Raw genomic sequence first — 18,329 nt, 5'->3', positions numbered from 1 at the left:
GTTTTTTTTTTTTCCTACCCCTTTCAGTCATAGTCGTCCATCATGCAAATGACAGGTGCCTGACCCAAGGGAACAGTTCACATCCCAGACCCCTGGGAGGAGGCTTAGCTCTGCCGGCTGTCTGCTGAACTCTGGTGACCAGCAAAGGAATAATGCTACTGTTGTGATCAGAAAAGGAATGATGCTATTGTCCTGCAGTTTAAAAAGCCCATCACTCCTCATTGCCATATGTCAGTAACATCCTCTGTGCCTCTTTACATGTAACCATGCCTTCAGAGAGCAACCCCATTTCTCTAGAACTGAAAAGGAAGGATGGTCTGTGAACAGGTCTTAGCTGCGGGACTGGAGGGGGGTCATAGGTGCTGGTGGTGAGGAAAGAATGTCATAGATCCATGTCTCCATTTTGGCTTTGACAACTGGGAGAGATTAGAGTTTGTTACTATGAATGGTTTGTTCTTGATGAAAACTCAACAATTGTAGCAGCTTAGATGCTCCAGGCATCTTCTGGCCATCCACAGTAAATATAGGGAAGGATTATTTATAATCTGTAGGAACTGAAACTAATTCTGGAGGCGTTGACAGCAGTGTGATCAGGCAGACACCTTCCTATTTATTTAGCTGCTTCATATCTGGCCTCCTATCACTTCTTTCCCAGCCTCTGTGGATTCTGGCAGAATTTGCCCCAATCCCTATGTGTAATTGTAGCCTAAACACTTTGTGTTTGGGTCAAGGAAGGAGACAAAGCCCCCTCTAGAAACCAGGTTGGGTCTGGTGATGACCCAGCCTGTGTCTGCCTTCATGAGAAGCAGCCAGGTAAACACTGCCTGGAATTGAATCCTGGCTCCACCCCTGATCTGCAAACTGTGTGACTTGTCCTTTTGTTTCCTTATCTGTAAAATGGGGATCACAGTCACATCCCAGAGCTCTTCTGGGGCTTAAATGGGTCAGTACATACAGAGTGCTTGGAAAAGTGCCCGGTACATGCGACAGGATCTATTATTATTGCACCAAGTCATTCTTCAGCAGGACTTAGGATCCCTTTAAGGTTTAAAAGCACACAGTTGCCCAGGTCCAGTAGAGAACCTGATTCAGCAGGTTGAGACCCTGCAGGTGGCCATAACCACATCTTTGGTGGGGGAGCAGATAGCATCAGCTGGGGGCCCCTGCACACTCTGACACCCCCACTGGGTGCTCATGGAACCTATTTCAGAAATGACTTTGGGCCACCAACCCAGACCGCCCTGCCAGTCCTGTTTCTAGCCATGTTCCACTTCCTGTAAATCCTGCTTTGGTCTCCCCTAACCTAGGAACATGAAGCCAATTGTTGGCCATCTTGAAATCTCATAGATGAAAAGATAAAAAGTCTTGTGGGGAGTCTGGACATCCCAAAAAACCCGAAGCAGTCTATTCTTGAGGAAGTTTCATGTATTATTAATTCCAGATAATTTAGCTTTAAGGTACCATCTCCCAAATAATCATCAAGTCAATCATATATCTTTTATTTTTGAAGTCACAAGAAGAAACATGTAGTCAACTGTCAGTGAAAAGTATTTAGAAATGGAAGTTGTTACAAGTCTGGGAACTCATATTAAACTTTTCTTATGGTTGTTGTTCAGTCGCTAAGTCATGTCCGACACTTTGTGACCCCATAGACTACAGCCTGCCAGGCTCCTCTGTCCGTGGGATTTCCAGGCAAGAATACTGGAGTGGGTTGCTTCTCTAGGGAATCTTCCAGACTCAGGGATTGAACCTGCATCTCTTGCATTTTAGGCAAATTCTTTACTGCTGAGCCACCTGGAAAGCCCAATGGTGCTGAGCTCTAAAGTCCATCTGGGCTCTTCAGACAGGACTCTGTGCTCCAATAGTCCTCGGCAAGGAGTAAACCTCTCTAACCCTCTGTCCACACATGACTAATGTGAGCCTATGAAGTCTGCCTTCTGGGGAGGTCCTGAGACTCCACGGAAGGACATCTTGTAATGGTCTCGGTCCAGGGGTCACGGGTTGTTCTTTCTCCTTAAGAAACTACAGTGTGGGAAACACCCCCGTGTCCCCCCACCTCATTGCCTGCATCACTTGCTAGTAAACTCGAGCTGGAGCAAACATCCTTCCAAAGAGAAAACAGGAGTTTCTACCCCCACAATTCTTTGTTTCACACTTAGCGCTGGCTCAAAGTCTGTCTGAACAAGGAGAAGCCAAGCCAGGGTGCCTGGTTACAGGCCAGGAGGGGTGACCTCTCCTCACGTGTACACTGACCTACCCTGGCCTCTCGGGGCCCAGGGGCCACATCGGGTTGTCGGATCTGCCTGCCCCTGGCATCCTTTCCTTCCCAGCCCACCCCCCTCCTCCCACATGTGATCATTGCTTCCTTTGGGTGGACCAAGGACAGAGAATTGTGCTGTCTTTCCCTGTTTAGTGATGGTCCTGATGCTGATGAGGGTGAGGTTTCACCGTCTCTCCTAGAAGCACCGCTGCTTCGACTGGCTGGCGATCCGCAGGGTATGCCTGCAGGTGTCTGGGCCCCAGTTCCAGAGTGAGGGGAAAGCAGTGTCATGCTCCGTGCCTGGCGGGACACCTCTTCCTGCGGAGTTTCCACCATCACCCTGAGGCTTCTTCTTTGTGAATATTATTTTTTAAAGACTTTTTTTGGCCATGCTGTGCAGTGTATGGGATCCTAGTTGCCTGACCAGGGATCGTACCTTCATCCCTTGCATTGGAAGTCCCCTTTATGAATTTAATAAATGTATTTTCTCTTAATCCTGCCCTAATAAAAACTCCTAAACAAGCACCACCATCAAAGGGATTCAGACTCTGTTAACATTTATCAACTACACAAGTAAAATAAACAGAAAAAGACAAATGAAAAAAGCCATGCCATGGGAATATCTTATGGGAAGGCTCAAAGAATCTTGCCATTTACCTTAAATTTTCAAAATGCTTAGAGGTCTAATCAATTCTGTGAACACTGGTCTTTTAACCATGTGATTCTCACTGACTGTCTTGGACAGCCTGGACCCCTCTGCTGGCCCCTCCAGTGATTGGTTGCAGAATCTTGTTCCATCATTTGATGTTTGTAGACCCACCCATCATTCTTACCTTGGCCAGGGTAGCATAAGCCAGTCCAAGTATCCCATTCCATCTAATCCCAGGCAGAAAGAAATTCTCTGACTCAAATATGGTGGCGATGTTGACAAGAAAAGAACTGTTGAAGCCTTTGGAGATGGTGACCACGTCCTCCCCAACGAAGCCGGTCCAACTCCCCTGCGTGTACTTCACAGTGACATCAAAACCCTTGGGGCGGTATGTGCTGGACCTGGAGAAAGAGAAGAGGCCTTATGTCCTGTGCTCTGTCCACCTGCTGTTGTTCTGACAACATGGCCGTCAAGACAGCTGCTTTAAGCGAGGAAGGTGTGCATCAGCAATTCTTCCCGAGGAAGAGTCCTCGTGCTCACAAGGCATGATTTCCCACAACATAATCACTGACATTTGGGCACTGACCTTTTCTGTGCCACCTGTGAGGGAGTACTGGGGTCTACATGTAACCCGAGTTTAACTCCTTGCTGAGCCCACGTATCCCCCGTAAGTCCGGTGTTGTACTTAACTGGAACGCCACAACCAAGTGTGGGTCCGCCTGTCCCTCCGGCTCTGGGGGACCCTGCACTCCTGCTCTGTGACACAGGGAGGGGCCACCAGCCCCAGAAGGAGGGCCAGTAGCTTGTGCCCAAAGTGGCTGCAGACTCAAATTCATACAAACGGCCAGTGTGATGAATAAAAGTCAAGTCACACCCCCCAACACCAGGGCCAGCCTTCCTCATGGCCCCTATGACCTCTTGGCATCACAGGTTCCTTCTCAAGGCCATCCATCTGTCCCCAAGCTGATTATCCCCATATCAGAAGGGTGACCTTAATGACAAGCTGGGATACAAGTCACTGTAACAACCGCACAACACCTAAAGGTAAGAGATACTGAGACAGAACAACACGAACAAGACCAGACTATGGATGGGGCAAATGGAAGCTCCGCACTTGGGATTTCAGAGACAGACAGTAAACAAATGAACACCTAGAGTTCCAAGCAATGATAGAGTAATGAGAGCCACCCAGGGAAGAGAGCGGGTGAGGGGTGGAAGAGAGACGTGGTAGTCACAGAGGCTGCTCTGAGAGTGACATTTATGTAAGACCTGCATGAAGACAATAAGCTATGGGACTTTCTGCAGGGGGATGTCCTGGAGAGAGAGAGCAGCAGGTGTCAAGGCCCTGGGGTGTCCAGTCCTGTAAGGTCATTCTTACCCAGCTGAGCTTGACAACGCTGTTGGACTACAGGCCAAGGGACATCTCCAAGCAAATATCTGTGTTCAAACCACGGTTCCCTTAGGAAAACAATCACACTCCTAAGAGAAGTGTCCAACCACCAGTGGGATCATTGTAAATGTACCTGTTTGTCTACAGATTTCACTTTAACATTCAATCTCTGAACACTAACCCATGATAATAAGTCTTTGCTGTAGGGTTATATGACCTAGTATGGTACTGTTGGGAGACAGAGAGGAAGTTAAGTCACAGATGATATGAATTTTGGGGGGTTCATGTTATAAACTTTAAAAATGTTCAGTTCAGTTCAGTCGCTCAGTCATGTCCGACTCTTTGCAACCCCATGAATCGCAGCATGCCAGGCCTCCCTGTCCATCACCAACTCCCGGAGTTCACTCAGACTCACGTCCATTGAGTCCGTGATGCCATTCAGCCATCTCATCCTCTGTCGTCCCCTTCTCCTCCTGCCCCCAATCCCTCCCAGCATCAGAGTCTTTTCCAATGAGTCAACTCTTCACATGAGGTGGCCAAAGTACTGGGGTTTCAGCTTCAGCATCATTCCTTCCAAAGAAATCCCAGAGGTGATCTCCTTCAGAATGGACTGGTTGGATCTCCTTGCAGTCCAAGGGACTCTCAAGAGTCTTCTCCAACACCACAGTTCAAAAGCATCAATTCTTTGGCGCTCAGCCTTCTTCACAGTCCAACTCTCACATCCATACATGACCACTGGAAAAACCATAGCCTTGACTAGACGAACCTTTGTTGGCAAAGTAATGTCTCTGCTTTTCAATATGCTATCTAGGTTGGTCATATTAGGTCTATTTAATTCAATAACTGCACTTCTGAGAATCTGACCCTAAAGAAACACCCATGATGCAAATAGAGATTCATTAACAAAGACAGTTATTATGTTTTATTTATAGTAGCAAACAGCTGGAAACAACCTAAATGCCCAGTAAAAAAGGAAACAGTTTAGTAAATTATGGTACACAAATATGAATGGAATATTATGTAGTATTGGAAAATGATGTTGACTAAGACATTTTCAATGACAGAGAAAAATTAAGATAAAAGAAACCTTTGTGTATGTGGCAGAATCTTCTTCAAAAAAATTATTACACTCAGATACTAAGAGGGCTACCTCTGGGTGGTGGGGTTTTGTTGCGGGGGAACTCTCATTCTTGTGGTTAGGTCCTTCCATATTTTCTGCATATATAACTTTTATAATCAGGAGGAAAAAGGTATTTTTAAAATGTCTGGCAGACACATTTTAGAGAAATTTAATTTATTCTAACTCCATAATGGGATACGAAATACAAAGGATGTTTAATTTTAATGTTTTCTGACTATTTTAGCTAACTCCACCACAATCTTAAAGAGGGAGCAGCACTGAGTGAACATTTTGTGTACACATGTCTTCTGACAACAGCAAGCACAGGCAGAAAAGTAAGCGTGAATGGACCCCAGGTACATGGAGTGCTAAGGGACCCATCAGAAATCACTTACAGAAAGCACATCGTCAGACCACTGAAATGCAGGCACTTGAGGACTAGTGTTTTCGTGCCAGGGCTGAGTGCCCGCACCAATTCAGTGATGCTTGGCACACAGCAGGGGCTGCACACATTAGGTTGAAAAGCAATGAAAATACTGAAATGTCAATCCTTTCTGATAATTTAGGGTCATTCTTCAAGTTCAAAACATTAGCACTATAGCTAACAGAAGAGGCTAGTTATTCTGAAAGGCCTAGAGAATATGGTCCACCGCAGGGCTGGTGAGCTTCTTCTATAAAGGGCCAGAAAATAAATGTTTCAGCTTTTGTGGGCCACATGATCTCCATTTCACCTACTCTGTTCTGCTAGGGAAGAAGCAACCACAGGTGACATATTAAACAAACATGTGTAGCCATGTTCCAACAAAACTTTACTTAGGAAAACAGGCGGCAGGCTGGAGGTAGCCTGCCAGCCCTAATTTACCAATTCTTCATCTAGAAGATCAGTTATCCCCACCAAACAGTCTATAGTGCCATGACTTTCTTTTGAGAAGTTGTTTGTTTTTAATTTGTTGTGCTTAGTCGCTCAGTCATGTTCGACTCTTTGCAACCCCATGGACTGTAGCCGGCCAGGCTCCTCTGTCCATGGGGATTCTCCAGGCAAGAACACTGGAGTGGGTTGCCATGCCCTCCTCCAGGGGATCTTCCCAACCCAGAGATTGAATCCAGGTCTCCTGTATTGCAGGCAGGTCCTTTACCATCTGAGCCACCAGGGAAGCCTGGTGAGCCTACAGAAAACTCATTAGAATCTGCTGAGGTCACTGAGAAGAGCATGAACCAGGCTGCCCTTCTAACCAGGCTACCCTTCTAGGCAGAATGTCCTCTGCAGTGTACTGACCAGTTTGCTATTTCCCTCATGGGTGAACATTCTGGATACTCTGGTGCCACTTACAAAGATGTGGGAGGCAGCTGGGGTTACGCTGTCTGGGGTCAAGTAGCACTTCAACCACTTAGGAGCTGTGTGTGACTCTAGGCTAAGGTATTTAACTTCTCTATACCTCAGTTTCCTCCACCGAAAAGTAGGGACAATATAGCACCACACTTCACAGGGTTAATTCTAAGGATTAAAAGAGTTAATACTATAAACCATTTATTATTTGAATGAATATATTATCATTATTTAAGGTATTTTATTTTCAAACTTTAAATTTTTATTTTCTATTGGAGTTGATTAACAATGTTTTGGCAGTTTCACATGAACAGCAAAGGGACTCAGCCATACATATATACATCTCCATTCTCCCCCACGGGCTTCCCTGGTGGCTCAGATGGTAAGAAATCTGCCTGCAATGCAGGAGACCTGGGTTTGATCCCTGGGTCAGGAAGATTCCTTGGAGAAGACAATGGCAATGCACTCCAGTATTCTTGCCTGGAGAATTCCATAGATAGAGGAGCCTGGTGGGCTTAAGTCCATGGGGTCGCAAACTAAGCAACTAACACACACACACACACACACACATTCTCTCCCCAAACCCCGCTCCCATCCAAGCTGGCACATAACACTGAGCAGAGTTCCCTGTGCTATACAGTAGGTCCTTGCTGGTTATCCATTTTGAATATAGCAGTGTGTACATGACCTTCCCAAACTCCCTTAACTATCCCTTCCTCCCGGCAACCGTAAGTTCATTTGCTAGGTCTGTGAGTCTCTTTGTAAACTATTTAGAACAAAACCCCAGAACACAGCAGGTACACAACAAAAGTAGCTGCTATTATTATAATTATCTAATCACTTGCTACCTTTATTCAATCTACGAGCTGCTATTAGAAAATGTAAGCTTTTTTTCCTAGAAAATTGTTCCTATAATCTTTCTGAATATCCAAAACTGTTTCACTGTGAAGTCCAGCAACCTCCAGGAAAAGGGGCAAGTCTCAGGTAAGACTTGGCTGAAATGGTGCAGGGAGGGGAAGAGCCTTCCAGGTTTCTAAAAGATGGAGTTCTTCTGTGTTCTGGACCAAGGCTGTCCAATAGAGCTTGTGCAATGACAGGAATATTCTCTATTTATGCTTCCAATACAGTAGCCACAGGTGGCTACAAAGCACCTGAAATGTGATTGTAGATCTTCCCCAATGGGGTTACATCCTGATACACCTATTGCAAGTTGAAATTATCATTAGGTTGAAAATGCATTTAATGGACTGAACCTTCTGAACATCTTAAGCTCAGCCCAGCCTACCTTAATGGTGCTCAGAACACCTACGTTAGCCTACAGTTGGGCAAACTCATCTATCACAAAGCCTAGCTTATGATAAAATGTTGAATATCTCCTCTAATTTACTGATTACTAAATTGAAAGTGAACAAAGCGGAATGTCTGTCTGGGTCCTCACGGCTGTCAATATATCAGTTGCTTACCCTCATGATCACAGGGCTGACAGGGAACTTTGGCTGCTGTTTCCCAGCATCACGAGACAGGATTGTCCCCTCCTGCCAGCTTTGGCAGAAGCAAAATTCAAAATGCAAACACTTCTGACTAATGCTATGTAGGAAGAGTCACTAGGGAGGGCATTCCTTCTCAGTAAAAAGATGGCCACTTTAGGAGGAATGTTCTTGCCTCTTGTTACTTGTTAGCCTCCTATCTTCATGCTGGAAATGTATATGTGATATCTGGAGGGGCATCAGCCATCTTACCACCATGAGTACAAAAGTTTCCATAGAATTGGTGGAACAAGTCCATTGAAAGTGAGATAAAAAGCACCAAACTTGGATTTTAATGTTGCATTGTCCAATGACTGAACTTGGATTTAGCTTCTACGACAGTGATTACCAACTAGAGGCTATTTTGCCTTCCGGGTGACATTTGGTAACGTCTGGAAACATTTTTGGTTGTCACAGCTGTGTGAGAGGCATCAAATGGAACAGAAACCAGGATGCTGTAAACATTCTCAAATGCACGAGACAGCCCCCGACAATAAAGAATCACCCAGCCCAAAATGTCAGTAGTGCTGAGATTAAGAAACTCTGGTCCATAGGTCTCAATTTCCTTAATGTTAAATAAAAGAATTAAAAACAAATTCAAAATTCAAAGTACAGGTTCTACTGAATGTGTATTGCTTTTGCACCATTGTAAAGTTGAAAGCTAATTCAAACCATTGAAGTCAGGGACCATCTGGATAGTTTGACTAAAGAATGAGCCTGTATTTAACATTAATTAATTTAAATTTAAATAGCCACTTGTGTCTAGTAGCTACCCTTGTAGAAAGCACAGTTCTAGATAATGAGAGAAAAAAGTAATTCTTAGCTCATATTCCCTGGGCTCCTCGAACTCAAAGAGCAAAAACCCCAGAGATGAATTGCAAGCAGCTCTGAATGTTATTAACGCGTAGGTTTCAGCACTAGACCTAAAAACTACGCATTTCTCCATGTTTATGTCCTAACATCCCACCTCTTGGCACTAAAATGCTTTGGCTCTCAGCTGCTTTGGACATTAATTAACTATATTGAGAGTGAACCCCAGACATGCTGCTTTTTTGCAGCATCCATTCTGGGTGCGTATAAACAGCCATTCATCAAGGATGTGAGTAGCTAGGAAAGAGTCCACCCACAGCCACAGAATCACTTCGAACCAAATTCAGGAGACTTTCTGCCTCTGATACAAGTCTGAAGGGAATGCAGGCTTGAAAAGTGAAATCAATCAAACTGAGAAGAGAAGAACCACAGAACATTTTATTAATTTAAAGAAACCCACTTTGTTTTCAGAACATATACAGGGAGGAGGTGGGAGGGCAGAGATCAAAAGAGTTGAATCCTTCAGTTGACTCTGGCTCCCCCAAACCACCAGCCCCCAAGAGAATGTTCAGTCGCCTGGAAAATTCTGCCTGAGACCTCCCCGGGGGCCTTCTGCACATTTCAGAATTTGGACTCTACCTCAGGGATAAGGGGCTTGGACCAGGTGACCAGATACCTGTCTTATTCTTCCAAGGTCTGGAAGTGACCATGTCAGAGTCAGTGGGGCCACTCACCAGCCCAGGGGCTTCTGCTCACGCTGGAGGGTCATCAACATACTCAACAATGGCAAATGCTTCAGGGCCCCAATATGGCAAGACCCATCCTGGACAAACTTAAGAAATTATCTAAATAATCAAGAAAAATGTGTGTCATCAACAGATGGAAAGATGTAGCATGAGATCTCAAGGGCCCGGGTCAGCCTCCTTAAGGAAACAACCTGCATAATTTTCTAATATCCCAACTCTACTCATAAGCATCAGTTGAAGACAAGAAATTGTTCTTTTGCCAGAACTACTCTGTGAACTGCACCCCAGATGGAATATAGGAGGGGGAGACATTTTAGTGAAAATATAGTTAATTTCTGAATAGATTAGTATAAGGTCAGGGGGATGAGTATACTGAATCTCTCATCAAGCCACTTGGATGGAGACTATTTTACTGGCTAAAAAAGAAGTACACCTAAAAAGATTCATGATTGCCTTTTTGCTGTATAGTAATTCATTGGAACATTCACCACCAGGAAAAGAGTGCTTCTGATGGGACAAAGCTGCACAGATGGCTGATGGTAGCCTGATGTCTGATTCCATAAATCAAAGAGATCTTGTCAAAGAACCCCAAGTCAAATCTCCAATTACTGGGACATGTTTCAGGAAGCGTTAAACCTGAATATCCAGAGACTGGGGGACTTGAATCAGAGGCTGACAAACCCAACCAGAAACCTTATTATAACTAAGAGAGATCAGAGGGACAAGCAAATACAGAAACATCACAAGGCAGCAAGCTACATCTCAGAAAAGAAACCTTTGTCAAAAATTGAGAGAGGAAGTAGAACTTTCTCTCGGCTTCCATCAAATACCATGGTGGAAGGTGTAGCTTAGGCCAACTGTAAAGTGAGCTGAAAGCATCAGGCAACTTAATTGTATATAATTTACTATATAAATTATGTTCATAGTTCATATCTTAACAATAATGCATCTGTGTTGACATAAACCTATGAGAACTATTTAGGAAAAACAGAACAAAGGAGAGAAAGGTTAGCATAAATCAAAGCAAGGATTGAACCTGCAAAGCACGTGTGTTTGTATTGGTGACAAATGCAGGTGACTGAATAGAACTTGCCTAAAACTCAAAATGTGATGTTTCACATTTGATTTGGTTAAGAAGCAGCCCAGGTGAAGAATGAATGCATGCTCAGTTGCTCAGTCATGTCTAACTCTTTGCAATCCCATGGACTGTAGCCCATCAGGCTCCTCTGTCCATGGGATTTCCCAGGCAAAAATACTGGAGTGGGTTGTCATTTCCTTCTCCAGGGTTCCACATGACCCAGAATCAAACCCATGTCTCCTGCACTGGTAGGAGGAGAATAGATCTCTTTATAAGAAAGGCAGTATCAGGGCTAGAAGGCCAGAGCAGGTCATGTTTTAAGGTACTAAATAAATTTCAACAATACTTGCAAATGAGAAGGCAGGCTGAAGTCTGAATAATGGAGGTGCCAGTGGGGGCGGCACTGACAAAGCAGGGGAGTCTGGGGCCTCCCCTGCATGTTGGCAGGTTCTGCTAGTTCTCTGTTTGCTCACAAAGGAGAAATATCTAGATGAGACCCTCAGGTGCTCAGAAAGCTAGGAGGGAGCTCCGAATTCTCCTGTGTGGTTAGCAGGATGGCAGGGCTAGCCATCATGGGAGTCACGAATGTTCCCAGGAGTCTTCACATTAAATCAGGTGCAAAGGAGGCAGAGGAGCTCAATCTTTAAGCATGAAAGACAGGAGCCACCTGAAACCTGAACTCAAACCTGGCTAATAGGAAAGTTAGAAGGCTGTGTCCTACTAAGGCTGAGAAAATTATGGTTCAAGCCAGCAATGAACAAAGTCAAAGGCAAATGAGAAAGAAGCCAGTTGTCTACCGTTGATTAAATATTGTACACATATTAAATGGCACTGAACCCAGTATTTGGAATGTTGACTAGTGTTTACCCTTGAATGCTTCCATATCTGCATCTGCATAGCAAACTGTGTGGTTAGTCAGGTACTGTTTGTGACAACCCTTTGGCCTGCAGCCCACCAGGCTCCTCTGTCCATGGGACCTTTCAGGCAAGAACACCGGAGCAGGTTGCCATTCCCTTCTACAGAGATTCTTCCTGACCCAGGGATCAAACCTGCATCTCCTGTGTCTCCTGCATTGCAGGTGGATTCTTTACCTGCAATCAAGGAAACCCAGCAAAAGGGTAACTGCGTTGCAAGCACACTCTGATTTGTACTGACCACTGGCTGTGCTGTTTACCTGCTTATGAGCCCCTGGCTACCTTTTCCCACTCAAACTGTGGTTTGTCCAAATCCTCTGCCCCAAACAACCCCCTCCCCTCAACCACTTTATCATGGAACAGATTCTGGAGTCAGTCCAAACCTCTCATTTTTATTCATGTAGCATAGGAGGTCTGGGAACCAAGAAAATATCCACCCATGGTGTTAGATTTGCACATTTCAATCTAAAAGGTAGATATACACATTACTTGAACTTGACTTTACTATGCTGTACTATTATTTTCTTCTATTGTATCATATGTCTACAGATCTGTGATGGAAAACAAAACTGCTCTGGGGAGGAAACCTGTTAAAGATGTATCTGAGCTCCAAGGATGTCCGCTCTGTCTTATGGCAGGCAGAACCCCAGTAGGCATGGAGAAACTTGGAGAATGTATGGACCAGGAAGAATCTTGTAGTGGAAAAAATGGGGCTAGGATTGCCTCACCACCAAGATCAACATCTCCTACACAGTTTAATATACTTTGCATTTTCTAGGTATGCAGCTACTATGTAGATTGAAGAAGGTAATCCTGTGGGGGAACTATACCAAGATTCTTCACTGATCTGGAAAACTGACATGACTAAACCAAGCTGTTCTGGGTGTCTGATTCTATTTTAATTCAGTTTGTCAGTCTGCACAGGGCACTGCATGGCCAGAGGGATGCTCACAGCCTCCTGCACCACCCAGCTTCATGTGACCGTGTTTACATATTGTGGTGCTGATCACTGCAATAAATTAATTCCTTTTACTCACCCCCAATCCCTGCAGATTGTGTCAGGGCATTTAGAATTACACGTGAAGATAAGTTTTATTACATTTGCATTTTGGTTCAGAGCGAACACAACACTTACTATAAAGAGGTGCTCCCAGGGCTGAAGTTTGCAGACCTCTTGTCCCAGAAGCCTGAACCTGGGCCACTTTCTTGGTTCCCAGACCTCCTGTGCTATGTGAATAAAAATGACAGGTTTGGACTGACTCCAAAATCTGTCACATGATGGAGTAGTTGAGGGGAGGGGGCTGTTTGGGGCAGAGGATTTGGATGGATCACAGTTTGAGTGGGGAAAGGCCAAAGGGTAGCTGGGGACTCATCAGCCAGCCTTTGTTCCCTGGCTGCACAGCCCATGCCCCACTTCACAAGCATCTGAAGTCCCAAGAACAGCTCCAGGGCTCACATCTGTCTTTACAAAGCATCATGAGCCTGGAGGTGCACCTGGAATTTCAGTGATCTATGGTTATCAACACACTGAGTCATAACCTAAGCTCCAAGTTCCTTGAAGGAGGAGTCCATGAAGCACCAGCCATCCCTCCCTCCAGCTGGACATACAGGTGGCCTCTTTGTCCCACCAAAACAAAGACCAAGATGCATGGGGGAAGAGATGGGCACTCCTGCCTTATTAATGCTGCTGGGGATTTGTTGAACCTCCCCAGTTGTTACTTTCTCTCCTGTGTTTCCTTTCTTTTTTTTCCCCTCAAAAAAGATGGGTTTTATTCCCTGAAACAAAAGACTATGGGAAAAGAAAGTGGGAAAGGAAAGACACAGAGAGCACTGGTAGCAAGGAAATGTGACACGCTTGTTCACGAGCCTAAACAGCTAACCACGTGGCAGCTTACTGGTTTTATCTGTTGGGTCTAAATTTTACGGTCACAAAAAATGGATATGAAATTAAAACGTGCATACATTTAGGGCAGCAACAAGTATCTGGGGCAGAGTGACTCTGACCCCATGGGCTCCTCCAGAGATGAACAGTGACACACATCAGGACCGCCCGAAGCTTCCTAGGGCTGAGTCTAGGGACCTGGACACACAGAGCTGGCCTGGATCCAGACCTCCATCCAGGCTCTGCTCCTTCTCACAGCCCCGCCCACAGCTGCCAGCTCAGAGCCCTGTCTTGGGCCTGAGTGCTCTGAGCTCACAGTGTGTTCTTTCCAAGTGAGTCATGGATTTCTCTCACCACAAACACCTCCCAGCACAGAAATGGTTTCAGCGAACCACACCTTGACTGATGCCACCAAACTTCAGGTGACACAAAGGTGGCTTTCCAAGCAATGCCAGGCTACTGCCCGGAACAGTTTCACACTCAGATCTCACACTCAGAGCCCTGCCCTGCTCAGGCCACCTCCTCGAGAGGATTAGGGGGGCTCAACAAATGTCAAAGGGTCATGAGCTTTCTGCAATTCAGGTCTGACCACAAAACATTCAAGTTTGACTTGAATGTCTATAAAGCAGAGCTCATGAGAACATACCAAGGCTGTTAGGAGAATCCTGCAATGGATTCATTTGGAGTGGATGCACACACTCAGTGCATCATGCCGCACATGCACACCACACACAAATGTAAATACCACAGTGTGCATGTGCATACAGATACGCACACGTACACAGATGTGTACCTGTATACACGAATATACACACCACATGTGCATGTACACAGATACCCACACTTACACAGATATGTACCCATATACACAAATATACACACCACTGTGTATCATATGCATGCTGCTGCTAAGTTGCTTCAGTCGTGTCCAACTTTGTACGACCCCATAGACGGCAGCCCATCAGGCTCCCCTGTCCCTGGGATTCTCCAGGCAAGGACACTGGGGTGGGTTGCCATTTTCTTCTCCAATGCATGAAAGTGAAAAGTGAAAGTGAAGTCGCTCAGTCGTGTCCGACTCTTAGCAACCCCATGGACTGCAGCCTACCAGGTTCCTCCATCCATGGGATTTTCCAGGCAAGAGTACTGGAGTGGGGTGCCATTGCCTTCTCCAATCATATGCATACTAAGCGTGAAATCATATGCATATACACAGATACCTACACTTACACAGATATATGCATCTATACACAAATATACACACCCCCATGTGCACGTACACACAGATACTTACACATACACAAAAATATACATATATTCATAAATATACACACCACTAAGTGCAAAGAAATAGAGGAAAACAACAGAATGGGAAAGACTAGAGATCTCTTCAAGAAAATCAGAGATACCAAAGGAACATTTCATGCAAAGATGAGCTCGATAAAGGAGAGAAATGGTATGGACCTAACAGAAGCAGAAGATATTAAGAAGAGATGGCAAGAATACACAGAAGAACTGTACAAAAAAGATCTTCATGACCCAGATAATCACGATGGTGTGATCACTAACCTAGAGCCAGACATCCTGGAATGTGAAGTCAAGTGAGCCTTAGAAAGCATCACTATGAACAAAGCTAGAGGAGGTGATGGAATTCCAGTTGAGCTATTTCAAATCCTGAAAGATGATGCTGTGAAAGTGCTGCACTCAATATGCTAGCAAATTTGGAAAACTCAGCAGTGGCCACAGGACTGGAAAAGATCAGTTTTCATTCCAATCCCAAAGAAAGGCAATGCCAAAGAATGCTCAAACTATTGCACAACTGCACTCATCTCACACGCTAGTAAAGTAATGCTCAAAATTCTCCAAGCCAGGCTTCAGCAATATGTGAACCGTGAACTTCCTGATGTTCAAGCTGGTTTTAGAAAATGCAGAGGAACCAGAGATCAAATTGCCAACATCCGCTGGATCATCAAAAAAGCAAGAGAGTTCCAGAAAAAAAACTATTTATGCTTTATTGACTATGCCAAAGCCTTTGACGTGTGGATCACAATAAACTGTGCAAAATTCTGAAAGAGATGGGAATACCAGACCACCTGATCTGCCTCTTGAGAAATTTGTATGCAGGTCAGGAAGCAACAGTTAGAACTGGACATGGAACAACAGACTGGTTCCAAATCGGAAAAGGAGTTCGTCAAGGCTGTATATTGTCACCCTGTTTATTTAACTTATATGCAGAGTACATCATGAGAAATGCTGGACTGGAAGAAACACAAGCTAGAATCAAGATTGCCAGGAGAAATATCAATAACCTCAGATATGCAGATGACACCACCCTTATGGCAGAAAGTGAAGAGGAACTCAAAAGCCTCTTGATGAAAGTGAAAGTGGAGAGTGAAAAAGTTGGCTTAAAACTCAACATTCAGAAAACTAAGATCATGGCATCCGGTCCCACCACTTCAGGGGAAATAGATGGGGAAATAGTGGAAACAGTGTCAGACTTTATTTTTCTGGGCTCCAAAATCACTATAGATGGTGACTGCAGCCATGAAATTAAAAGACGCTTACTCCTTGGAAGGAAAGTTATGACCAACCTAGACAGCATATTCAAAAGCAGAGACATTACTTGGCCAACAAAGGTTCGTCTAGTCAAGGCTATGGTTTTTCCTGTGGTCATGTATGGATGTGAGAGGTGGACTGTGAAGAAGGCTGAGCACCGAAGAATTGATGCTTTTGAACTGTGGTGTTGGAGAAGACTCTTGAGAGACCCTTGGACTGCAAGGAGATCCAACCAGTCCATTCTGAAGGAGATCAGCCCTGGGATTTCTTTGGAAGGAATGATGCTAAAGCTGAAACTCCAGTACTTTGGCCACCTCATGGGAAGAGTTGACTCATTGGAAAAGACTCTGATGCTGGGAGGGATTGGGGGCAGGAGGAGAAGGGGACGACAGAGGATGAGATGGCTGGATGGCATCACTGACTCGATGGACGTGAGTCTGAGTGAACTCCGGGAGTTGGTGATGGACGGGGAGGCCTGGTGTGCTGCGATTCATGGGGTCACAAAGAGTCGGACACGACTGAGCAACTGATCTGATCTGATCTAAAGTGCATCACGATGGTGTGGCCAGACATCCTGGAATGTGAAGTCAAGTGAGCTTTAGGAAGCATTACTATGAAATAAGCTAGTGGAGGTGATGGAATTCCAGTTGAACTATTTCAAATCCTAAAAGATGCTGCTGCTAAAGAGCTGCATTCAATATGCCAACAAATTTGGAAAACTCAGCAGTGGCCACAGTACTGGAAAAGTCCATTTTCATTCCAATCCAAAAGAAAAACAATGCCAAAGAATGTTCAAACTACTGTACAATTGTGCTTATTTCTCATTCTAGCAAGGTTATGCTCAAAATCCTTCAAGCTAGACTTCAGCAGTACATGAATCAAGAACTTCCAGATGTACAAGCAGGGTTTTGAAGAGGCAGGGGAACCAGAGATCAAATTGTCAACATTCATTGGCTCATGGAGAAAGCAAGGGAGTTCCAGGAAAACATCTGCTTCATTGACTATGCTGATGCCTTTGACTGTGTGGATCACAGCAAACTGTGGGGAATTCTTAAAGAGATGGAAGTAGCAGATCACCTGACCTGCCTCTTGAGAAGTCTGTATGCAGGTCAAGAAGCAACAGTTTGAACTCGACATGGAACAACAGACTGGTTCCAAATCAGGAAAGGAGTACATCAAGGCTGTATATTGTCACCCTGGTTATTTAACTTATATGCAGAGTACATAATGCAAAATGCCAGGCTGGATGAAGCACAAGCTGGAATCAAGATTGCCAGGAGAAATATCAATAACCTCAGATATGCAGATGACACAAACCTTATGGCAGAAAGTGAAGAAGAACTAAAGAGCCTCTTGATGAAAGTGAAAGACAAGAGTGAAAAAGCTGGCTTAAAACTCAACATTCAAAAAACTAAGATCATGGCATCCGGTCCTATCACTTCATCGCAAATAGATGGGGAAACAATGGAAACAGTGAAAGACTATTTTTCTGGGCTCCAAAATCACTGCAGATGGTGACTGAAGGCATGAAATTAAAAGACACTCGCTCCTTGGAAGAAAAGCTATGACCAACCTAGACAGCATATTAAGAAGCAGAGACATTACTTTGCCAACAAAGGTCCATCTAGTCAAGGCTATGGTTTTTCCAGTGGTCATGTATGGATGTGAGAGTTGGACTATAAAGAGAGCTGAGCACCAAAGTATTGATGCTTTTGAACTGGTGTGTTGGAGAAGACTCTTAAGTGTCTCTTGGACGGCAAGAAGCCCCAACCAGTCCATCCTAAAGGAAATCAATCCTGAATATTCAGTGGAAGGACTGATGCTGAAGCTGAAACTCCAATACTTTGGCTACCTGATGCAAAGAACTGATTCATTGGAAAAGACCCTGATGCTGGGAAAGACTGAAGGCAGGAGAAGTAGGCGACAGAGGATGAGATGGTTGGATGGCATCACTGACTTTATGGACAAGAGTTTGAGTAAGCTCTGGGAGTTGGTGATGGACAGGGAAGCCTGGCATGCTGCAGTCCATGGGGTTGCAAAAAGTCGGACACGACTGAGTGACTGAGCTGAATTG

At 44.7% G+C, this 18,329-nt stretch overlaps 1 protein-coding gene across 1 annotated transcript in view; it reads right to left on the bottom strand.

The window, feature by feature from the left end:
• BACE2 (beta-secretase 2) overlaps positions 1-18,329 on the bottom strand; it is a 113,937-nt gene that overhangs the window by 49,950 nt on the left and 45,658 nt on the right. Inside the window, exon 3 of the mRNA XM_055569720.1 lies at positions 3,094-3,310. Within this exon, the coding sequence (XP_055425695.1) occupies positions 3,094-3,310 (217 nt within the window). The remainder of the gene's footprint in view (positions 1-3,093; positions 3,311-18,329) is intronic.

The sequence above is a fragment of the Bubalus kerabau genome, chromosome 2 (assembly GCF_029407905.1).
Source record: "Bubalus kerabau isolate K-KA32 ecotype Philippines breed swamp buffalo chromosome 2, PCC_UOA_SB_1v2, whole genome shotgun sequence".
Classification (NCBI taxonomy): Eukaryota; Metazoa; Chordata; class Mammalia; order Artiodactyla; family Bovidae; genus Bubalus; species Bubalus kerabau.
Note: the sequence above shows the minus strand (reverse complement) of the source record. Positions and strands in the feature narration are given on the sequence as shown.